This window comes from Eschrichtius robustus, chromosome 11 (genome assembly GCF_028021215.1).
Source record: "Eschrichtius robustus isolate mEscRob2 chromosome 11, mEscRob2.pri, whole genome shotgun sequence".
Lineage (NCBI taxonomy): Eukaryota > Metazoa > Chordata > Mammalia > Artiodactyla > Eschrichtiidae > Eschrichtius > Eschrichtius robustus.
The window spans coordinates 86,328,657-86,355,077 of record NC_090834.1 but is presented as its reverse complement, the minus strand read 5'-3'; the positions used below and the strand labels follow the sequence as shown (position 1 = coordinate 86,355,077).

General features: G+C 36.8%; 1 protein-coding gene across 5 annotated transcripts in view; it reads left to right on the top strand.

Moving 5' to 3' along the window:
- DCDC1 (doublecortin domain containing 1) overlaps window positions 1-26,421 on the top strand; it is a 476,122-nt gene that overhangs the window by 276,155 nt on the left and 173,546 nt on the right. For all 5 annotated transcript variants that reach the window (XM_068555102.1, XM_068555097.1, XM_068555098.1 and 2 more), the window contains 2 exons: window positions 16,993-17,124; window positions 17,526-17,683. In XM_068555102.1, the coding sequence (XP_068411203.1) occupies window positions 16,993-17,124; window positions 17,526-17,683 (290 nt within the window). The remainder of the gene's footprint in view (window positions 1-16,992; window positions 17,125-17,525; window positions 17,684-26,421) is intronic.

The window sequence follows — 26,421 nt, the reverse complement described above, 5'->3', positions numbered from 1 at the left end:
TGGAAGTTTGTACCTTTTAGTCTCCCTTGCCTGAGGAGACATATCCAAAAAATATTGCTAAGACTGATGTCAAATAATGTACTGCCTGTGTTTTTTTCTTTATTCCTTCATCCACTGATGGACACCTAGGTTGCTTTCATATCTTGGCTATTGTGAGTGATGTTGCAACAAACATGGGAGTGCAGATATCTTTTCGATATCCACATCAGCTTTCTTATTTATTAAAATGAAGAGATTGGCACTTTGGAAAACTGGCAATATCTACTAAAGTTGAGCATGTTTATGCAGCCCAGCAATTCCCCTATTAGTTTAATGCTAGACAGAAATACTTAATATATCTTAAGGAAAAATATATTTACCAAAATGTTAACAGCACTAATTGTAGTGCCTCAGTGTGGAAATTACTGAAATGCTTATCAGCAGAATGGATAAATAAATTGTGGTATATATATTCAATGAAATACTATATAACAGAGATGGAAAACTTCTGTAAAGGGCCAGATATTAAATATTTGGAGCTTTGTGAGTGATATGATCTCTGTCCCAACTTCTTAACACTGCCTTTGTAGCATGAAAGCAGCAGTAGAAAATGTGGCTGTGTTTCAATAAACCTTTATTTACAGAAACAAATGGTTGGTCATATTTGGCTCATGGGCCACAGTTTTCTGACCCTGGAGGATAGCAATGCCTATGGACAAATTACAATTACATATAACAGTATATATGAGTCTTGCAAATATAATGCTGAACAAAAGAAACCAGGAGGATACACAATGCATGACTGCAGTTGTTTAAATTTTAATGCCAGGCAAAGCAACAAAAATATTGTGTTAGAAGTCCGGAGAGTGGCTATAGCTGAAGGAGGTTAGAGAGTGAAAGGGGCCATGAGGAGCACTTAGGTGTATTTTTCCCTTTCTTGACCTGGGTGGTTAGTTAAACAGGTATTCACTATGTGAAAATGGGTTGAATGTACACTTATGATTTTTGTATTCTTCTGTATGTGTATTGTCTTTGTAATTACTATGTTATACACCTGAAGCTAATGTAATATTGTAAGTCAACTATACTTCAATTTAAAAAGTTTGCTTCAATAAAATGAGATTGTCCTTGAGTTCTCAAGATTTCCTTCCTGTTCTGTGATTCCAAGTCTAAATGGAATATTAATCATCAAGATTTAAGAGAGACAGGGGAGGAGCTTCAAGATGGCAGAAGAGTAAGACGTGGAGATCACCTTCCTCCCCACAGATACATCAGAAATACATCTACATGTGGAACAACGCCTACAGAACACCTACTGAACGCTGGCAGAAGACCTCAGGCTTCCCAAAAGGCAAGAAACTCCCCACGTACCTGGGTAGGGCAAAAGAAAAGAGAAAAAACAGAGACAAAAGAATAGGGACGGGACCTGCACCAGTGGGAGGGAGCTATGAAGGAGGAAAGGTTTCCACACACTAGGAAGCCCCTTCGTGGGCGGAGACTGCGGGTGGCGGAGGGGGGAGCTTCGGAGCCACGGAGGAGAGCGCAGCCACAGGGGTGTGGAGGGCAAAGCGGAGAGGTTCCCGCACAGAGGATCGGTGCCGACCAGCACTCACCAGCCCGAGAGGCTTGTCTGCTCACCCGCCGGGGCGGGCGGGGGCTGGGAGCTGAGGCTCGGGCTTCAGAGGTCAGATCGCAGGGAGAGGACTGGGGTTGGCGGCGTGAACACAGCCTGAAGGAGGCTAGTGCACCACAGCTAGCCGCGGCGGGGGGTGGGGGGAGTCCGGGAAAAAGTCTGGAGCTGCCAAAGAGGCAAGAGACTTTTTCTTCCCTCTTTGTTTCCTGGTGCGCGAGGAGAGGGGATTCAGAGCACCGCTTAAAGGAGCTCCAGAGACGGGCGCAAGCCGCGGCTATCAGCGCGGACCCCAGAGACGGGCATGAGACGCTAAGGCTGCTGCTGCCGCCACCAAGAAGCCTGTGTGCAAGCACAGGTCACTATCCACACCTGCCCTCCCGGGAGCCTGTGCAGCCCGCCACTGCCAGGGTCCCGTGATCCAGGGACAACTTCCCCAGGAGAACACACGGCCGCCTCAGGCTGGTGCAACGTCATGCTGGCCTCTGCTGCCGCAGGCTCGCCCCGCATCCGTACCCCACCCTACCCCCCAGCCTGAGTGAGCCAGAGCCCGCGAATCAGCTGCTTCTTTAACCCCGTCCTGTCTGGGCGGGAACAGACGCCCTCAGGCGACCTACACGCAGAGGCGGGTCCAGATCCAAAGCTGAACCCCGGGAGCTGTGCGAACAAAGAAGAGAAAGGGAAATCTCTCCCAGCAGCGTCAGGAGCAGCAGATTAAATCTCCACAATCAGCTTGATGTACCCTGCATCTGTGAAATACCTGAATAGACAACGAATCATCCGAAATTGAGGCGGTGGACTTCGGGAGCAATGATATATATATATTTTTTCCCTTTTTCTCTTTTTGTGAGTGTGTATGTGTATGCTTCTGTGTGTGATTTTGTCTGTATAGCTTTGCTTTTACCATTTGTCCTAGGCTTCTGTCTGTTTTTTTTTTTTAATATAGTTTTTAGCGCTTCCTGTCATTGGTGGATTTGTTTTTTGGTATGGTTGCTCTCTTCTTTCTTTTTTTTTTTATTACTTTAAATTTTTTTTAATTTTTAATAATTATTTTTTGTTATTTATTTTAATAACTTTATTTTACTTTTTCCTTTCTTTCTTTCCTTTTTTCTCCCTTTTATTCTGAGCCATGTGGATGACAATGCTCTGGCCAGGCATCAGACCTGTGCTTCTGAGGTGGGAGAGCTGAGTTTAGGACATTGCTCCACCAGAGACCGCCCAGCTCCACATAATATCAAAAGGCGAAAATCTCCCAGAGATCTCCATCTCAATGCCAAGACCCAACTCCACTCAACGACCAGCAAGCTACAGTGCTGGACACCCTATGCCAAACAAATAGCAAGACAGGAACACAACCCCACCCATTAGCAGAGAGGCTGCCTAAAATCATAATAAGGTCACAGACACCCCAAAACACACCACCAGACACGGACCTGCCCACCGGAAAGACAAGATCCAACCTCATCCACTGGAACACAAGCACTAGTCCCCTCCACCAGGAAGCCTACACAACCCACTGAACCAACCTAAGCCACTGGGGGCAGACACCGAAAACAACGGGAACTACAAACCTGCAGCCTGCGAAAAGGAGACCCCAAACACAGTAAGGTAAGCAAAATGAGAAGACAGAGAAACACACAGCAGATGAAGGAGCAAGGTAAAAACCCACCAGACCAAACAAATGAAAAGGAAATAGGCAATCTACCTGAAAAAGAATTCAGAATAATGATAGTAAAGGTGATCCAAAATCTCGGAAATAGAATGGAGAAATTAAAAGAAACGTTTAACGAGGACCTAGAAGAACTAAAGAGCAAACAAACAATGATGAACAACACAATAAATGAAATTAAATATTCTCTAGAAGGAATCAATAGCAGAATAACTGAGGCAGAAGAACAGATAACTGACCTGGAAGAAAAAATAGTGGAAATACCTACTGCAGAGAAGAATAAAGAAAAAACAATGAAAAGAATTGAGGACAGTCTCAGAGACCTCTGGGACAACATTAAATGAACCAACATTCGAATTATAGGGGTCCCAGAAGAAGAATAGAAAAAGAAAGGGACAGAGAAAATATTTGAAGAGATTATAGTTGAAAACTTCCCTAATATGGGAAAGGAAATAGTTAATCAAGTCCAGGAAGCACAGAGAGTCCCATGCAGGAAAATCCAAGGAGAAACATGCCGAGACACATATTAATCAAACTATCAAAAATTAAATACAAAGAAAAAATATTAAAAGCAGCAAGGGAAAAACAATGAATAACATACAAGGGAATCCCCATAAAGTTAACAGCTGATCTTTCAGCAGAAACTCTGCAAGCCAGAAGGGAGTGACAGGACATATTTAAAGTGATGAAAGGGAAAAACCTACAAACAAGTTTACTCTACCCAGCAAGGATCTCATTCAGATTCAATGGAGAAATTAAAACCTTTACAGACAAGCAAAAGCTAAGAGAATTCAGCAACACCAAACCAGCTTTACAACAAATGCTAAAGGAACTTCTCTAGGCAGGAAACACAAGAGAAGGAAAAGACCTACAATAACAAACCCAAAACAATTAAGAAAGTGGTAATAGGAACATGCATATTGATAATTACCTTAAATGTAAATGGATTAAATGCTCCAACCAAAAGACATTGACTGGCTGAATGGATACAAAAACAAGATCCGTATATATATGCTGTCTACAAGAGACCCACTTCAGACCTAGGGACACATACAGACTGAAAGTGAGGGGATGGAAAAAGATACTCCATACAAATGGAAATCAAAAGAAAGCTGGAGTAGCAATACTCATATCAGGGAAAATAGACTTTAAAGCAAACACTATTACAAGAGACAAAGAAGGATACTGCATAATGATCAAGGGATCAATCCAAGAAGAAGATACAACAATTGCAAATATTTATGCACCCAACATAGGAGCACCTCAATACATAAGGCAAATGCTAACAGTCATAAAAGGGGAAATTGACAGTAACACAATCATACTGGGGGACTTTAACACCCCACTTTCACCAATGGACAGGTCATCCAAATTGAAAATAAATAAGGAAACACAAGCTTTAAATGATACATTAAACAAGATGGACTTAATTGATATTTATAGGACATTCCATCCAAAAACAACAGAATACACTTTCTTCTCAAGTGTTCATGGAACATTCTCCAGGATAGATCATATCTTGAGTCACAAATGAAGCCTTGGTAAATTTAAGAAAATTGAAATCACATCAAGTATCTTTTCTGACCACAACGCTATGAGACTAGATATCAATCACAGGGAAAAAAAACTATAAAAAATACAAACACATGGAGGCTAAACAATACACTACTAAATAACCAAGAGATCACTGAAGAAATCAAAGAGGAAATTAAAAAATACCTAGAAACAAATGACAATGAAAACACAATGACTCAAAACCTAATCTTCCCTAAGAGGGAAGATTATAGCAATACAGTCCTACCTTAAGAAACAAGAAACATCTCAAATAAACAACCTAACCTTACACCTGAAGCAATTACAGAAAGAACAAAAACACCCCAAAGTTAGCAGAAGGAAAGAAATCATAAAGATCAGGTCAGAAATAAATGAAAAAGAAATGAAGGAAACAATAGCAAAGATCAATAAAACTAAAAGCTGGTTCTTTGAGAAGATAAACAAAATTGATAAACCGTTAGCCACACTCATCAAGAAAAAAAGGGAAAAGACACAACTCAATAGAATTAGAAATGAAAAAAGAGAAGTAACAACTGACACTGCAGAAATACAAAGGATCAAGAGCGATTACTACAAGCAACTATATGCCAATAAAATGGACAACCTGGAATAAACAGACAAATTCTTAGAAAAGCACAACCTTCCGAGACTGAACCAGAAAGAAATAGAAAATATAAACAGACCAGTCACAAGCACAGAAATTGAAACTGTGATTAGAATTCTTCCAACAAACAAAAGCCCAGGACCAGATGGCTTCATAGGGGAATTCTATCAAACTTTTAGAGAAGAGCTAACACCTATCCTTCTCAAACTCTTCCAAAATATAGCAGAGAGACGAACACTCCCAAACTCCTTCTACGAGGCTACCATCACCCTGATACCAAAACCAGACAAAGATGTCATAGGGAAAGAAAACTACAGGCCAATATCACTGACGAACATAGATGCAAAAATCCTCAACAAAACACTAGCAAACAGAATCCAACAGCACATTAAAAGGATCATACACCATGATCAAGTGGGGTTTATCCCAGGAATGCAAGGATTCTTCAATATATGCAAATCAATCAATGTGATATACCATATTAACATATTGAAGAATAAAAACCATATGATCATCTCAATAGATGCAGAAAAAGCTTTCAACAAAATTCAACACCCATTTATGATAAAAGCCCTGCAGAAAGTAGGCATAGAGGGAGCTTTCCTCAACATAATAAAGGCCATATATGACAATCCCACAGCCAACATGGTCCTCGATGGTGAAAAACTGAAACCATTTCCACTAAGATCAGGAAAAAGACAAGCTTGCCCACTGTCACCACTATTATTCAAAATAGTTTTGGAAGTTTTAGCCACAGCAACCAGAGAAGAAAAAGAAATAAAAGGAATCCAAATCGGAAAAGAAGAAGTAAAGCTGTCACTGTTTGCAGATGATATGATAGTATACATAGAGAATCCTAAAGATGCTACCAGAAAACTACTAGAGCTAATCAATGAATTTGGTAAAGTGACAGGATACAAAATTAATGCACAGAAATCTCTTGCATTCCTATACACTAATGATGAAAAATCTGAAAGTGAAATTAAGGAAACACTCCCATTTACCATTGCAAGAAAAAGAATAAAATTCCTAGGAATAAACCTACCTAAGGATACAGAAGACCTGTATGCAGAAAACTATAAGACACAGATGAAAGAAATTAAAGATGATACAAACAGATGGAGAGATATACCATGTTCTTGGACTGGAAGAATCAACATTGTGAAAATGACTCTACTACCCAAAGCAATCTACAGATTCAATGCAATCCCTATCAAACTACCACTGGCATTTTTCACAGAATTAGAACAAAAAATTTCACAATTTGTATGGAAACACAAAAGACCCCGAATAGCCAAAGCAATCTTGAGAAAGAAAAATGGAGCTGGAGGAATCAGGCTCCCCGACTTCAGACTATACTACAAAGCTACAGTAATCAAGACAGTATGGTAGTGGCACAAAAACAGAAATATAGATCAATGGAACAAGATAGACAGCCCAGAGATAAACCCACGCACATATGGTCACCTTGTTTTTGAGAAAGGAGGCAAGAATATACAATGGAGAAAAGACAGCCTCTTCAGTGTGCTGGGAAAACTGGACAGCTACATGTAAAAGAATGAAGTGAGAACACTTCCTAAGACCATACACAAAAATAAACTCAAAATGGATTAAAGGCCGAAATATAAGGCCAGACACTATCAAACTCTTAGAGGAAAACATAGGCAGAACACTCTATGACATAAATCACAGCAAGATCCTTTTTGGCCCACCTCCTAGAGAAATGGAAATAAAAATAAACAAATGGGACCTAATGAAACTTAAAAGCTTTGCACAGCAAAGGAAACCATAAATAAGATAAAAAGACAGCCCTCAGAATGGGAGAAAATACTTGCAAATAAAGCAACTGACAAAGGATTCATCTCCAGAATATACAAGCAGCTCATACAGCTCTATATTAAAAAAAAACAACCCAATCCAAAAATGGGCAGAAGACCTAAATAGACATTTCTCCAAAGAAGATATACAGATTGCTAACAAACACATGAAAGAATCCTCAACATCATTAATCATTAGAGAAATGCAAATCAAAACTACAATGAGATACCATCTCACACCAGTCAGAATGGCCATCATCAAAAAAATCTACAAACAATAAATGCTGGAGAGGGTGTGGAGAAAAGGGAACCCTCTTGCACTGTTGGTGGGAATGTAAATTGATACAGCCACTATGGAGAACAGTATGGAGGTTCCTTAAAAAACTAAAAATAGAACTACCATACTACCCAGCAATCCCATTACTGGGCATATACCCTGAGAAAACCATAATTCAAAAAGAGTCATGTACCACAATGTTCATTGCAGCTCTGTTTACAGTAGCCAGGACATGGAAGCAACCTAGGTGTCCATTGACAGATGAATCGATAAAGAAGATTTGGCACATATATACAATGGAATATTACTCAGCCATAAAAAGAAATGAAATTGAGTTATTTGTAGTGAGGTAGATGGACCTAGAGTCATATAGAGTGAAGTAAGTCAGAAAGAGAAAAACAAATACCGTATGCTAAGACATATATATGGAATCTAAAAAAAAAGAAAAGGTCATGAAGAACCTAGTGGCAAGATGGGAATAAAGACACAGACCTACTAGAGAATGGACTTGAGGACACAGGGAGGGGGATGGGTAAGCTGGAACGAAGTGAGAGAGTGGCATGGACATATATACACTACCAAATGTAAAATAGATAGCTAGTGGGAAGCAACCACATAGCACAGGGAGATCAGCCCGGTGCTTTGTGACCACCTAGAGGGGTGGGATAGGGAGTGTGGGAGGGAGGGAGATGCAAGAGGGAAAGAGATATGGGGATATATGTATATGTATAGCTGATTCACTTTGTTATAAAGCAGAAACTAACACACCATTGTAAAGCAACTATACTCCAATAAAGATGTTAAAAAATAAATAAATGTCTTTTTAAAAAGTTAATAATGTGCAATAGTAATGTTTTTTTTAAGTACTTGTATGATACCTGAGTGTGCAAGTTATTTCAACAATGATTGTGTTTGGCCAAGGTGGAGTCACTCTTTGTAAGGCTGTTTTAATATGTATACATTTGTGCCTAAATTGCATTGAATTAAAAGTAACTGATATTAAAAAAAAAAAATTTAAGAGAGGCAAAAATTAGACTAATCACATGGTATTTGTTAGTGTTTGCCTCAGAATCCCACCATGATGATTTCAGAAATGCTAAGTTACTCAGTTGAATCAAACTGAAAATACATGGTGTATTAATTTTGCAGGGCTGCTATAAAAAGCACCATAAACCGGCTGGCTTAAAACAACAGGAATTTTTTCTCTCACAGTTCTGAAGGCCAGAAGTCTGAAATCAAGGTGTTCCCCAGTGCTGTGTTCCATCCAGATCCTCTATGGGAAGATCCTTGCCTCTTCCACCTTCTGGTACCCAGACACTCCTTGATTTGTGGCAACATAACTCCAGTCTTTGCCTCCATCTTCACATGGCCACCTCCCTCCGTGTCTGAGTCCTCACATGGCATTGTCCTCTGTGTGTGTCCGGGTTCAAATTTCTCCGTTCTAATAAGGACACCAATCATATTGGATTAGAGCTCATCCTAATGACCTAATATTAATTTGATTACATCTACAGACACCTTATTTCCAAATTAGGTCACATTTACAGTACCAAGGGTTAGGACTTCAAGGTACTTTTTGCAGGGGACATCATTCAACCTGTAACACATAGCATGGTAGTTATCAATTTATTCCCTCACAGTGCCAGATCCACCGTTCATTGCCTGGCACCTGCCTTGGGCAGCTTCACAGCAGAGTACTGCCAGTGGGCACCTTCTTGTGAATGGTTTCCTTGAGCATATTCCTTGTGAGTGGCTTTTTATTGAAGTGTTGTCAACTAGGCACCTCCCTGTGGATGGCTTCCCCCGGTGCTCCAAAGGCACATTAACAGTGACTCCTACTGGTGCACTCCCTCAGGGACCTCTTCAACATCCAGTGAGCCACAGCTCTGCCCTCAATGTGGTCTGGATCTCAGCGTTGGGTCAGGCCTCTTCGTTGGGCATTCTGTCTCAGGCCTAGGAGTACTGGGCTCCCTATATCTGCTATTCATGTATTCTTTAGTGTTTTGTTTAACTCTTACTAACCAGTTTACTGTCACTATAATCCTGTGTTACTAATCATTTATATTAAACTTTCCTGTTCAAAATACTACATGGTTTCTATCTCCTTATTAGACCCTGACTAATAAACATGGTACCTTTATTTCTGTAGTGTTCTAGAAGTTGAGCTGTTATTCCATGACAACCCTCATCATTTTAACAGTTTCGAGCGTTTTATACAATTTAAGTTTAAAAATGATCATAACAGCATTTCCCTGAGTAGTTAAAATCCCAACCCCATTCACTAACTCGATCAGGACTATGCACTTTCAGCTCTGTTCCTAAGCAGACATTTTGACCTAGTCATCAAATGTCAAAGCATTTTAATAATTACCTTTAACTTCATCCTGAGATTCATCCCAGCTTTCCCCTTCTCTCATTTCTGACCCCACTACATTACCCACTCAAAGTGAGGTTCTAGGTTGTTGGAGAGGGACCTTGTACATCTTGGTAAAAAAAAAAAAAAAAAAAAAGAAAGTGGAATTTTGAGACTATCAAAATATCCCTGCATCTCCTTGGCCTGTACCTGCACATGAGGACTTCGTTCTGAGACATACCTAAATAGAGCTGACTCCTATTGCCCAAGAACATAATTATGTCTTATATAAGTATTGCCCTTCCCACCAACAGACATAGAAGAGCAGGACCAAGGTTTAAGTGTATTCTTTTCTCTCTCAAAATTCAGGTACCTAAACATCCACTTCTACTCTGCTGTCCTTTTTACCTCTCCTTTTCTTGCAACTTATAATTTTCTAATTTTTCACAACACTTCTATTGTGAGCTAGCAAATAATGTATACTTTTGTGTTTCAAGCACAAATTATTTTTGAGACTTTTGATTCTAAAATTTTTAATGTTCTGTTCACAAACACGATTGCTGATTTTTTAAAGTTACAGTTCTTCTAGATTCAAAGAGCAAAACTATTAATGAGGCATTTCATTCTTTAAGAGGTTTAGAAATTTTGATTAGATCTAAATTTAGTCATCCAAAACTATATCCATCTAGTTAAGGCTAAAATGGAGTATAATTTGATAATTATTTGCTGCTGGATCATAAATGGAGCTCATTCCATTCATTAAAAAAAGACAGAATTACTGTGTTAGGATGTTAATAACTAATCTTGGCTCCACCACTTATTTGCTGTGTGGCCTTAGGCAAGTCATTTAACCTTTCCAAGCTTTACATTATTTGTCTACAAAATATAGCTATAATACTAGTATTTTAAGTATCAGGCACAGATTCTGGCCTATTGATAGACACTGGCATATCAGTTCTGGCTAAACGATCATTTGTAACTATTAATGATAATAATAATGAACAAATTTAAATACAATATTGCATTTTGTTATATTGTATTTACTTGGATACTATTTTTCTTTTGTTTTATTTTTAAAGTTAACCATTTCTCTATTCATTTGCAAAAAACAAAGTTAGATTACTTTTTTTATACAATTCACCAGTTTCAGCTAAATTAAAGATTTAAACTTAAACATGGAACCATAAAAATATCTAGAAGAAACCATGAATTAAATCTTCTAACCCAGAGTAGTGGTGAGTAGACATCTTTATGTGCATGCAAACAAGGATAGAATCCATAAAGGAAAAGACTAATGGCTTTGAGTACATAAAAAATTTAAAACCTTCTAAATCTAAAATAGCATTAGCAAAAGTGAATAGGAAAATATGACAAACAGGGAAAAATCTTTGCAATATAAATGTCAGAGAATGGGATAATACTCTTAATATATAATAGGCCTGATATAGCAATAGGAAAGGATAAACATGTCAATAGAAAAATGAGCAAAAGACATGAAAAGGAAATACATGACAGAAGAAAAATTAAAAGGGCCAAACCAAATAAAGTTCAGCTTCACTAGGAATTAAATAAACGTAAGCAATGGATAGTATTTTCTCCCTATTAATTATGGGGAGATATAAAACTAGGAATATCCAATGTTGATGAAGATGTGAGAAAACAAACATACTCATTCCTTTCTTTGTATTTGTTTTTTGGGTTTTTTTGGTATTTTATTGGTATTAGTTATCTACTGCTGTGTAACAAATTACCTCCAAACATAGTAACTTAAAACAACAAACATTTATTATCTCACGATTTCTGTGGTGGAATCTGGGAGTGGTTTAGTTGGGTAGTTCTAACTCAGAGTCTCTCATGAGGCTGCAGTCAAGGTGTCAATGGAGGCTACAGTTATCTGAGGCTTGACTAGGCTGGAAAATCTGCTTCTAAGCACACTTAGGTTGTCCAGAGGCTTCAGTTCCTTGGCACATGGCTTCTCTGTAGTGCTGTTTACAACATCAGCTAGTGATCCAAGAGAGCAAGAGAGGAAGAGAACGAAATGGAAGCTGTACTTTTTCTCATAACCTAATGTCAGAAGTAACCTAATACCACTTCTGCCATCTTCTTTGGTCACATAGGCCTATCCTGGTATAATGTGGGAGGGGACTACACAAGGGTATGAATACCAGGAGGCAAGGAACAGTGAGGGCAATCTAGGAGACTGGTACAATATTTCTAAGGGTCAGTTTGGCAATATTTATCAAAATCTGTAAAAAATACTTATTTCTTTTGACTCAGAAATTCCACTTACAGCAACTTAACCCAAGGAATCAATCAGTGGTGTATACTGTAGTGTATCTTTCAGGATGTTCATTACAGCATTGTTTATAATAGTGAAAATTGAAAACAGGTTAAGTAACCAACAATGAGACTGTATAAATATATTATGGTATGTCTTTATTACGGAAAATATATTGGCATTACAAATAATGGAGAATAATTTATGATAGAGGAAAATGGTAATGTTGTGATTTGAGAAAAATCAGGTAAGAAAACAATTTTATTTATTTATTTATATTGTATCAAATATGAGTGTGTGTGTGGAAAACAAAACTGGAAGTTTATACATAGGACAGGTGGTAGGAGAATGGATAATTATTTTCTTTGAGTTTTTCTATATTTTCTGTTTTCCATAAAAAGCATTTATAATGAGGAAAAAAAAGAGAAACACTTTAAAAAACTATGCCTGATCATGTGCTGACCAAGAGGAGATAGCATTTAAAACATTCCAGGTGTAAAGAAGATGTGGTACATATATACAATGGAATATTACTCAGCCATAAAAAGAATGAAAATAATGCCATTTGCAGCAACATGGATGGACCTAGAGATTACCATACTAAGTGAAGTAAGTCAGACAGAGAAAGACAAATATCATATGATGCCGCTTATATGTGGAATCTAAAAAAGGTACAAATGAACTTATTTACAAAACAGAAATAGAGTCACAGATGTAGAAAACAAACTTATGGTTACTGGGGGAGGGAGGGGATGGATAAATTGGGAGATTGGGATTGACATATGCACACTACTCTATATAAAATAGATAACTAATAAGGGCCTACTGTATAGCACAGGGAACTCTACTCAATACTCTGTAATGACCTATAAGGGAAAAGAATCTAAATGAGTGGATATATGTATATGTATAACTGATTCACTTTGCTGTACAGCAGAAACTAACACAACATTGTAAATCAACTGTACTCCAATAAAAATTTTAAAAAAAATAAATAAAGCATTCCAGGTGACAGTCTGCTGACCCACCGCTATATTTCCAATGAGGACATAAATATTCCTGTGGAGCCCCAAGTTAGGTCAAATTTGTGGCCTTTCTTATGTACATGGAGGGAATATCTTGGGAGTGATAAAGATGATTCCCCAACCCTATTAGCTTAAAAAAAATCTCATAAATGAATGGGATCCTTTTTAGCAGCTAGAGACTTGCCATTGTATCCTGAGGGTGAATTTTGGTCAGTGTGAAATTCTGAGCCAGTTCTTACTCAGTCTTCAATAGGACACTTCTCCCTCAAGGAATTGGAATTTACAATCCTAAAGCTGATAAATAGCACAGCTGGAATTTGAAACAAGAATAGGACTGCAGGATGTTAATCAATATGTACTGGGGGTACTATTTAAAATTTTTGAAGTGGGAATGATGTAATCAAAGATGTATTTTATTGCAGTTTATCTTGAGGTGGTAAAAAGTGGATTAGAATGAGAAGAATGCAATGAAGCCCAAAGGGCTGATGGACTTGGAAAATAATGAGGGTTAATACATTAAAGGTCAAGTTAGGGTGATGTGCAGATGCACTAGAAGGGAGGAAAAGTCAAAAGATTAGGCTGTTGACTTCCTAGAAGACAAGATTAGAATTCCAGATTTGGGAGGAGGGAGTTGTTTATACTGGTGGCCTGATGATTGAACTAGTAGGTACCTAGTTAGAGAGCAAGATAACTTGGTCTTGGAGTAGAGAATAATAAAGAACCATGGTATCAAAATGTTTGAATAGTCATCACCTAGGGTTTAGAATGATTCCAAAGGGAAAATGCTAGAACAACTCATAAATGTCTCCAAATGCATCATGTTACTTGTGTATGTCTGCCACCTTTGCTAGACTGTCAACTCTAGGAAGCAAAGCCCATGAGTGTTTTTTTTTTTTTTTTTCTTTTTTGGTCTCTACTTCTGCTATGTCTGTCAGGATGTTAGACGCATCATGGCTCTACCTTTTGGGCCCTTCTTTATCCATCTCATTGGATATATATTAAATTTCCCCATGTTCTAGGTACACATTCTTTCCAGTAAGAGGGCAATACACCTCAAAAGTAAACTTATGTAAAATGTCTTTACCTCTATTAGAGGATGGGAAACATGAAACTACCATCACAATATAAGGGATTGGAATATATTCAATATTATATCCTACTACTCATGTTCCCTCTCATATTGAAAATACTGTGATCTTTGTTGCTGAATTTTGACTTTGTACAGTAGTCCTACAGTAGTAGGACCAATGTAAAATAATCTATTTCCTTTTGCCGATCATATTCACTTCAGCTGAATTGTCTTAGATATTTCTAAGACAATAAGAACTGACACAAGAGAAAATAATATAATGAAATAGATGTGACAGGCTTCAAGGTAAAATAAGAATCCTAATTTTTTTAAATAAAACTTCTTTTTGTAATGTTTTTGGGTTAGCTTAGTGATTCAAAAATCTCTTTCCAAGATTATCTGACTAGTATATTCAGTGAAGACACTATTTTAAATTGGGCCTTTTTAAAAAGTATTTTTTAATAGAAGAATAAATGCACATATAGAAATTAATATTTGAAAAAATGTACTAATTAGAAGTAAAGTCTCTTTCTCGCAAACTTTAATCCTATTTCTCAGAGTTATTCACTAATAGCAGGCTTTTGAGTATATTCTCAGAAATTATACATATATTTCTATGTATAGTAGGGTTTCTGCTTAAGTAATATAAGTAGTATATGTTAGTTATGAAAAAACCCTCCAATAATTCAGAACTGAATAAGCAAAAGTACCTCTTTAACCTGTTCCTCAAAGATTATCATTAATTGTTTCTGATTAATTATATATATTATATGTAATCATATATATTAAATCTAATTATGTATGTATATGTATATGTGTATAAGTAAATTATATATATTATATGTAAAACTTTGTGACCTATCTGTTCCATTCAGTAACATGTTGTGGCCATCTCTCCATATTGACATCCACATCTACTTTATCTCTTAAAGTTTCCCTGATGATACACATTTAGACAAGTAAGAACCATGCTGCAATGAACAATGTATGTATGTGTATGTTTGTTAAGTCAAAGGGAATGCATAGTAAAATTCTGTTAGTCATTTATTGATTAATTCAACAAAAATTTCTACTTACTGTGCTTTTAATTTGTATTTTTTACCTTTCTTCCTGACTTTTTTCTGAATCCCCTCCCTCTTTTTTTCCTCTACTTGTTCATAAGGTATACTGTGTATTTCTATTTTTTTATTGAATCTCTTACATTAAAAAATAGCTTTATTGAAATGTAATTAACATACCATACAATTCACCTATTTGAAGTGTGCCGTTCAATATTTTTCAGTATATTCACAGGGTTTTGCATCCATTACCACAACCTAATTTTAGAACATTCATCTTTAGTTGTACATTTTCTAACAAAGTTTAAAGTTATTTAATATCTCTTTTTCTAGAATAATATAAGAACCTTAGTGCTCTTTAATTATCCACTGGACACCTCCCCATGTTTTTTGTTAAAACTTTAGTTCCACACTTTAAAAAAGAAGTTTATATAATACTTGAGGCAGCATATCTAGGATTAACTAGTAAACAAGCTGGAGGGGCAAGTTGCTTTAACCTCCCTGTGTTTGTTTCCTCGTCTTTAAAATGGGAACAATAGTCATACCTATTTCAAAGGGCTGTTTTAAGGATTAAAATGTAAATATGTTGTTACGTGGGAAATTACTTTGATGCAATGGTAAACTCCAAGTATCCTCCTAGATAGGCTATCCTTGAGTTCATGGAACAAAAAGGTGCACAGACCAAATTAAAATATTCAGATCACGATTTATTAAATCAATTTAAAACACAAAATAAAATGTATGGGAAGAGAGATGGGTTAGGTTAACATGCTTAAAGTGCAATGGGTTGAATGGCCACATTACCTGAATCTCTGCAGTATCGGCATATCCTTTCTGTGTTGCATCACCCTTCCCTGCTGCTGATATGGTTACAAGGACCAGAGTGGAAATTCGAGCAAGAGGGTCTAACAGATGAAATGTGTGTGAAGCAATGATGCACACTTGCTCCAGGACAGAGTTGGTTGCAAGTACACTTGGCCAAAGCTGTGCTCCCCAGGTAGCCTATGGGCAGCTGTGGATTTTATCCAGCAGAGGATCCAAAATGAGAGTCAGCAATGGGTGGCCAGTTAAAGATCTCATGATTATTGTGTCTCATGTGCTTAATTTATATGTAGTGTATCATAAATATTTGTTGTTTTGCTTGTTATTTGGTAAGTCATGACTATTTTGTCTTTCTACCCCTTTCTATCTATGTTCATAGACATATGCTCTAATAGCTTTCTGTCTGACACTTCTCAGGTTACTAACTTACTTATCTATGCTTAATGCAGCTAATGAATCTCATTCATCCTATTTGTTTTCTTGTCTTCTGTGGCAGAATTGAATATTCCCAAAAAATAGAGCAACTGCACGTTACATGTACATAATGTGTTTACAGTAATACCTTTTATGTGGAAATAACTCAATAAATGTTAGACATTGTTATCAGTATATAAGATGGCTTGAATATTTAGCAACCTAGTTAAACTTGAGCAGATCAAACAACAAATTAGAAATCTTCCTATGAAAGTTATTTGGCTTGATTTTGATCTGAAATTGACAATAAAGTACAAAGCTCATTAGCCAGACCTTTTTCCTATTAATCTAATTTATCCTCCCATCATTCCAGTTGTATAGATTTTTTGCTGTTGCTTATAAGGCTGGTACTACTTTCAGTTTTTTTTTTTCCTTTCCTGCAGGCTTATCCTCAGTTTGTTCTGACCTACCTAGAGGAGCTAAATGCACAAGATGTGACCCAGACAGAGTATCACCTTCTCCATGGTGCCTGGACCACAGCTCATCAGGAACATGGCAGCAGCTTAGCAGAAGAGGTCAGTGTAGTGAGCCAGAGGCAAGACAGAAATAGATCTCTACGATGTATTTTGAAAAGAGAAAAAATGTTTGGGTTGTTTTCAGGAGGCAAAAACGAATTCACAAATTAAGGTTATTGATATTTAATACACGTTATATAAACATCTATTTGCACATTTATATTTATATAAACATCTATATGTATATTTATATAAACATTATTTTATTAAATAGGTGGTGACACATTAGCTTTTCTTAGGACTGCCTTCTTTTGTTCTGACCACATACCAATGGTTTATGTGCTGGATGAAGAAGGCTGAAGGAACCATGAAAAGTGCGATGTTAAATTTTTGGCATATATAGTTTAGATATTTCCACTCAATGAAAATTAGCTACATTATTCCTTTATTTCATTTTTTAGGTTCTGCAAAAAAGTGCCAGTATCCCTGGTCTCAAGCAGCTGCCAGAGCCTTCAGAGACCCACTTAATGCCAGAAGGTTCTCTTGGGGAGACAGGGGAGCTGACAGTGGCACTGGTGAAGAAACTGGAAGAGAAACATCCTAAGGCTTCTGCTCAGAGGTAGGGCACTGACAGAATGGAGCTTTATTGCTCAATGACATTCGATGTTTTCCTTCAGTTTCACGTAAGATTGATTTCTTGAAGATTATTGAAATATCTCAAAAGCCCTTTGGCTTTCAAGCACAGTAGTTTTCAGGTCACATTTGATGAAGAGAGGTGACATTTATGTGTATTTCATTAAAGATTGATGTACAGTATTGTTTATAAGTATACTTAGGAAGGGTTGCTATCTTGGGATCTCACTAAAATATTCTGGAATAACATAATTAGGGTAAGGTAGTACTGAGCATATATCTAATTGTGAGAATACCAAAAGGTCTTAAAGAAGGGCACACTCATGGACAATCCTTTCTATGTTCCACAAGGAGAATATTATGTTTAGACCTGGGGATACGTGCACAGTAGATGGTCTTAAGTAGTGATAATTTAACAAATTGACATAGTTACATTACTGGAATAAAACTAACATCAATGATTTTGCTAACCAACTGAAGATCATCCTTGGTTGGAAAATGGAAATTATTTCTCTGATCCTCTTTATTTAACTGGAAAACTAAAGTTTATTCTTATTATTATTTTGTTGGGCTTGGTGTTGTAAATCACAAAGTGACTTTATAAACTGTAATTTTAATATACAATTGTTTGAAATTAATTATTGATTGAAGTACTCTTAAAGGAGTAATACAGTTCTTATCATACTCAGTAAAGTTCAAGATAATTCCTAAGTTTAAATATTCTAATGGTACATAAAAATGTCAATTGCATGAAAAAAGAGAAAAAAAGCTCTAAATTTCTTTTTTAAAAAGTTTTTTTCATCTTTATTGAGATATAGTTGGCATATAACATTGTGTAAGTTTAAAGTATACAATATAACTTTTTATTTCAATTAAAAGCTATCTTATATTCTTAAATTACATATTCCTGCTTCAGATTTTGATAGGAGGGGAATATTTTTTCCCTAATAACAAAAGTGACTCTTCAATTTATTGTCTCTCTAAATTATTTATCCCTTAAATCCTTCGATTTTGTTGTTTTGAGTAAGATAGGGCAGAAACAAAACAACAAATTTAGTATCTTACTGTATTATAGTATGGGGGTGTCCTGGACCTGTATGAAAACCAGAGTTCCAATCTTCCACCCCCCCAATACTTGTTTTCCAGTCGTACATAAGGTTCTCAACTCTCTGATGCTCCGCAACACAATCACAAGGCCGCAGCTATGCAGCCAGGCCAGGTCACTAGAATATAAGTCCCTTGGGAGCAATCTTTGAAGTTTTCATGTAAAACACTGGGGTAGCTGAGGAACTCAAATACGGTTTCATGAGGTCATTGTTGACCTATCTCTCTAGGCTCACTCGGCAGCCATTTGTACCCTCTCCTTCTTGAGAGAATGCTGGGGGCTTGTCGTTTTCCAGGGTTCTGTTCAAGGAGGTACAGCTTCCTCCTGCTCTCAAATTTCTGAAATCTATATGGGGCTTTTGTGTTTGTCGCATGCTGGCGCTGGTGGGTCACTGTGCAGGAACCCCAGTGATAATTCATTTACATCCCTATGACTTGCCCAGACTGGAATTTTTTTTTTTTCTTTTTTTTTTTTGGGTGGCGGAGCAGTGGCGGTTGGCCACGGGGTGTGTGCTCCTCTGTACCTGGAAGGATGCAGCCAACTCTGCCCTCAGGTGGCACTCCCATTCCAGGGACCTGGGCCAAAGTCCAGGCCTAGAGGGTGGGAGTTGGACATTTGCCTGTGTTTTGCAAGTGAAATGATTCAGGAGGAAAGTCCTTCTGAGGGCAGGTGTCCTGTGATGTGTCATCCCCTTCCCCTACACTCACTGGGCTGGACAGGGCCTCTCAGAGCCCCAGGCCGGCACCCTGCCCTCCCCACTGAGTGTCGTGGACGCAGGGCAAGCTCGGAGAAGAGCAGAGGCTGGCGGTCCCCTTGGTAGGGCTTCTTTTTTTTTAATATCTTTATTGGAGTATAATTGCTTTACAATGGTGTGTTAGTTTCTGCTTTATAACAAAGTGAATCAGCTATACGTATACATAGATCCCCATATCTCCTCCCTCTTGCGTCTCCCTCCCACCCTCCCTATCCCACCCCTCTAGGTGGTCACAAAGCACCAAGCTGATCACCCTGTGCTATGCGGCTGCTTCCCACTAGCTATCTGTTTTACATTTGGCAGTATATGTATGTCTATACCACTCTCTCACTTCGTCCCAGCTTACCCTCCCCCCTCCCCGTGTCCTTAAGTCCATTCTCTAGGTCTGCGTCTTTATTCCTGTCCTGCCCCTAGGTTCTTTAGAACCTTTTTTTTTTTATATTCCATTTATATGTGTTAGCATACGGTATTGGAATTTTTTTAATTTTAATTTTTATTTATTTATCTATTTTTTTGAGGGTTGAGGGCTTTGGGTAGTTTAGAGATTTTTCTAATGTATTCTGTTATCTTCCCTGAAGCAGTGTAATCTGATGATGGAACTTTGGAGAAAAGAATATAGTATTAGGAAATGTGAGGCCAAAAAAACCCAAGACAAACAAAGCTGTTAATATCAGTTAACATACCACAATACTGTTTGAGTTGTTAGAATTAAATGTCTTTAAATTTCAGGAATGTAGTAAGCACTCAATAGGTAGAGTTGTGAAAACGTTCTGAAAACAAGTAGGGGTAGAAAAGAGTTGTTAATGGGGGTTGTATTGATTTGTGATTTTTAGTCAATAGAAATTGACTGGTAAATATATTTTGGATTTTATTTAATAAGAAATTTACCAGGGCCCTTTTCTTAGTGAGGGTTCCTCAGGGTTTGTGTCTCAGGCTACAGCAACTTTTCCAGCCTTCTTTTTTTCTCTTAAAGCCACAGGGATTTATCTGCGTTCTCTCCACCCACACAATTTACCACAGTAGGTGTAATTTCAGTTTCTCTTCTTCTCTTTCTGTTCCTTAACAAAGTTATTTTGAGTAAAGAGTTAGTACTTAGAGCAATTACTTTCCTCCCATTTTGGAAGAAGTTGTTGGACAAAATTAGAACATGGTACCGAACTTGACATATTGACTACTTTGAACCTTAGGTTGTCTTGTTAGGTTTGTGTGCTTTCCAAATATAAGAGAATCAGTGCATTATATTATCACAGCTTTAAAAGAGGGCTTCACATTGTCTTGCTTTTATTAATGATGATTTTATGAAATAAAGAATAAAATCACTGCAAGAAATAAAGAAATAATGTGAAATGATATGAGTTGTGAAAACTGGAAAAAGAAATAGAATTTTAGAATACCAGGGAAAACATTAATGAGCATATAGTCTGAAAAAAAGAATATATAATTGAATAAAAAGATATGAAGATATAAATGTATGTACTTCTTTAGAAGTAGCCAAGGAAGTAGAGAATCAGAAGTAGCCAAATTTGGGGAAAGACACAGAGATAGGTAGCTACTGGCAGGTAACAAGTGAAAAGGAAAGATAACATTTGATTATTAATAACGTATACTGACTTTGCTTAAGTGCTTTATGTGCATTATTTTCCACTAACCTGTGAGAAACTGGGTCCACTTGCCTGCATGCAGTAAAGCCAACCTACTGACACCAGGTTGTGGTGAAGGAAAATGCAGTATTTATTGCAGGGCACCAAGCAAGGAGTCCAGGGCAGATAGTGCTCAAAACACCCAGTGGGTTTCAGGAAAACATTTTTAAAGGCCAGGTGAGGGAGGGGAGTTGCAGGATATGTGATCAGCTTGTGCACAGTTCTCTGATTGGTTGATGGTGAGGTAACAGGGCTGTGTCGTATTATCAATCCTCAGGCTTCAGTAGGTCTGGGAGCTACATGCTCATGGTCATCAGGAAGTTAATTTCTTCCATTTGGTGGGGGTTTTAGCATCTGCAAAACAAAAAACAACTCAGGAAATGTGCATCAGATACTATTATCTAGGTACTTCAGAGAAGAACTGAAGCAAGAGGATGTGGGGGGAGAGGTCTGTCACAGGAAGGCCCCATAGTGTCCTGCTCCCATTACAGTATGTAAAACAGAGGTATTAATCTCTGTTTTACATACTGTAATGGAAATTTAGGCACAGAGAGATTAAGTTACTTGGCTAAGGCCTTCCAGCTAGTAATTTAAGGCAGGCCTATCTGCACCTTAAGTGTTATTCTTCGCCTCTATATTGTTCTGCCTGACCATTCATGTTCTTGTCTTAATGATTATTCCAGATCTTTAGCCTTTCAAATGGGGCCTATTATTTTGACTGGATATCTTAGAAAGGAATCTTTAAATAAGGTGGAACAGTTTAGAAAGGGAATGATAAAATATAAATCAATATATGCAGCTTTCAGTGATGACTAAAGAGGTAGAAAATATTAAGGGAGACTGTGAACCCCTGATTTCTTAGTGAATTCAGTAGTCTAGATTTACTGATTTAGAGGCTTGCACTTGATTGGATTTGAGATTTTTAAAATCCTCTTTCTAATAATATGAATATAAGTTGTCATGATTAACCAAGGTATTTCACACCTTGAATGGTGGTTCAGTTCAGCTTTGTATATACTAAATTTGGTGACAGGTAATAGCTGTCATTTGTTGAATACTTACCATATGCCAACTGCTATTCTAAGTACTTACTTATTCTTGTAATGATGTGATAGATCGATTTACTTATTGTCATGATAACCTGATGGTGGAGATGCTCTTATAATCCATAAAGATGTAGCCACTGAGGCTCAGAGTGGTTTCAAGATGTGTCCAGTCATACAGCTAGTTAGTAGGGGAGATGGGATTTGAACCCATATCCACTTGCATCTATAGACAATGCTCTTAACCACTGTTTTAGTCCTCGTTCCTAGTAGTTTTTATTGTATTAATTTCATAACAGAATGTCATCATATTGAGTAGCCATATTAAGTCATTACTAAAATTTTATGTGTATTACATCATAAAAGATTTGATTAAGCTATTGCCATTTTGATTGGTGTATTATTTTGAATTATATCCTTAAAAAAACCTACAACAATCACCACAAACCAGGTCATCTGCAGAATCATTTCATTTAATATATTTCAAACACTTGTAGAAAGCATCTAATTGTTTATCTTTTTTTTGTTTTTAATGTGGAGAAATTCTTTTTTCCATTGAGGAGAAAGGAAAATCTTTTAATGTGTTAGGTCTTTCATGTAGGATTCTTAGCACATGATAGGTTATAGTTTTTGTTTGCATAAAATGTTTTTGCTTCCTCTATCAGTGAGATGAAGAAATGTGGTTCTCTTCTTACTTGGATAAAGTGAGTTGTGTGTACATTTAAATCTAAGTTTGGTCCGAAAAAAAATAAATGCCATATTCTGGCATCTTTAAGTGTCTGGAATGTGTTTGTTTACATTAGTTTATCCGATGGAGCGCTTTACCCTTATTTAAATTGAATAGGGGGTGGGGAAGGACTGGGACAGCCGACAAAGCACAATGACCCTGCTTGTCACCCAGTGACCTGTAAGAAGGAAATAATGAACTGTGAGTAGCTGTCATCTTAACTGTTTCTGACAGTTTGCCTTTGGGCACATCTGTGTTAGTTGCATTGGAAAGGCCTTTGTTCTTTTCCCACTAGTGACTTTGTCGAGCGCTGAGGGGTTTGCTAGCTACTGTACTCCTAACCGGCCCCTTCCTTCCCAGGGAAGCAAGCAGCTGCCACGGATCATATTGACATTTCTCTTCATGACTCAACTTGGCATGTACTTCACTCTTTCCAAAGAGAACATATATTTAAAAGTTCTTTGATTTTTTTCATTAAAAATGTACTTTAATGTCTCATGAGTTTTGATACTAATAAAAAAGCAAGTAATAAAATATGTTTAGTAGTTTTGTAGCTTTATATAGAAAAAGGTAAAGAAAAACAGATAATTAACCAGATGGGCAGGTCACCTGAAGGAAATATATCAAAACATTAACAGTTGTTATTGAGTTTAAAATGTTTATTTATTGTTTATTTTTAAAGTTTTAATAATTGAATATTATGTTTGCAATAGGACAAAAATCAACATATGTTATGAAAAGCATTTTTAATGTAGATGCTTTATAGGAATACTTAGACTAAAATAGGTAAGAATATGCCATAATTGGTGCACATATTCCACTGCTACTTTTAAGATGTTTCTAATAATTTAAACTTTAAAATATTGTAATATTTACATTTTAAAGTTAATCTAGTGCATAAAATTATTATAATCATTAGGAAAAGTAATTTGATAAGAAACAGGTGTTTCTGTCCCAGGGTTTCCTAAAGTATCACTACTATCTCAATCATAACGAAAGCAGAACATTCTGAATAATGTTTATTATACCCTAAGAGAATTGTTTAAATTAAAATCAAAGCTTCATCTATAAAATGTTATTCCTGAATCAGTTTTAAAGCCTATCTACATTTTTACAACTGCTATAAAATCCATCCTTCTACTATAATTAAGTCTGGCTGCAATCGGCATGGAATAAACCCTGAGCATTTGGTACTCACTTTATTATATTTACCCTTGCAATAGAATATAAATCCATACTATACTGCATTGGTCAGTTTTTTTAAGGCTTTTTTTTCCCTTGATAGAATAGAAGAAATAAAGCTTGAAAGGAGTGACATGCTTTTTACCGCATTCAGGGTTTTTCCCTCTTAGTAACAGGTTTGAGATGTGCTAGCTAACAGAACTAGTCTTCTGCTTTTCAGAGAAAGGTAAATTAATAGTAATGAGAAATTCTTTAAGCAGACAAATAATGATCATGTCTATGTAATTATAATTTGTAAAAATAATTAAAAATTGAAAGTCATATTCTGATTTTCTTGAGTAGTCAATAGCATACGATTTATTACTCTATTAAATCATTTGTGTAGCTTTGCATATAGTTGATGGTAATCTGTAACCATCTTATTTGATTAGAACATTCTTCTAATGTTGTTTATCACATATCAACACAATTTTTGTAGAGACAGTGAATGCACGAATCGCTTTTGATAATAGCAAACTCTGTCTTTTTAAGGAAAGGGGACTGTTTAAATTGCCACACTCAAATTCTTATTTCTAGAACTCTTACCAATAAAGGCAAATGTAAATATAGTAATTGCCTTTGATATTCACTAAATCCAGCTAAGCTTCCCAGGAATAAAATCTCATATTAGGTTATATTACTGTTCCTCACTGTTGAAATGCTCAGCTTTAAGCATTAGCCTTTAGCTCTTTTATACTATATATAAGAGTATGGTGTTGCATTTGAGAACATGAAATTATTGTGTGTTCCAGAGATGCAGAGGTATGCTTATAATACTTTTTTTTTAATTAGAAAAGTTAATAGCCTGATTTTGACTGATACTGTTACCTGTTTGCATTTTGGTATATGTAAAAATTAATTCCCACATGTTCTCTGTGAATTAAAGTGAACAAATAATCTAATTGCACCTGCTTTTTTTGAAACAAAGTCAAAATCAAGCATTCCAAAGGATTAGGTTTATATCCATAAATGTGTATTAATTCAGAAATTATCAAAGGCTTTCAAATAAGCATTTTATGATTAATTTTTGTTCTCACTGCCGTGAGGTACGCAAACCTTCAATTATGCTGCTTAATTTCCAGTTAAAAAAATGTTCTACTTATCTTCTTGTTTTATTCAATATTGTCTATAAAGCTATTCAAAGTATGAATAGGAAACTCTGCTCCTACATTCTTCAAACTCATAGCCCCCAAACTAGAATGTGTCTAGTATTATCATAGTGAAACTAGTAGGTAACAAAGTTCTAAATTTGAGTAATGTGGATGGTCAAGGAGGAGATGGGTGGTGGAGGTATTATTAGCTTAAAGTATATGGAATTGGATGAGAACAGAGTTCAAGCAGTCAAAGTAACCCATAGGTTAGCTTCCTAACTTGTCTGTCTCCTTCTACCCTTGTCCCCCTACAATCCATTCTCCACGTAATGGCCAGAGGGACACCTTCATATTAATAAGTCATATCATGGGAGTCCTCAGCACCAAATAGGCCAATGGCTTTTTATTTCCTTTAGAGGAGAGCAAAGTCTTTACTATATGCTACATGGTCCTACTTCACAAGGCCCATGGCATCTCCCTGAACACCATTCTCCCCTCCCTTCCTCTGCTCCAGCCAGCCTGGCTTCTTTCAGACTTGCCAAGCATGCTTACACTCTGTCACTCTCTTTCCCTGCTTTATTTTTCTTCAAGGCATTTTTACTGCCTGCCCTATACATATTTATTTACTGTCTGAGTTGTCCCATTAGAATGTAAACTCCATTTCAGCAGGAACTTTTTTTTATTCACATCTATACCTCCAGAGCCAGAACATATCTGGTACATAGTAGATAATCAATAAAACGTTGTTGAATGGATGACTGAATGAATGCATGAATGAAGTAGTGTGATTAATGGAAATAAGTAAAGAGAGAGGGAGCTAGTCTGAGCATTCATATATACATTTTAAGACCCTCACTGTCTGCTGGATGACCATAGCCCTAGGACCTACACATGTGTCAGTCCAAAACTGAGCCTATTACAATGGTTTTTCTAACTGATTTCTACATCACTCTTTTCTTTCATCCTTTATTAATGTACAGATACTTATTGAGCATTTACTATATTCCAAGCACTATCCTAGGCACGGGGCATACAATACTGAAAATACAGGTACACTTTCTCACCTCACAGAACTTCCCCTACAGAGTCTAACAGAGAAGAGAGATATTAAACAAATGACTACAATAAAGGGACAGTGATGAG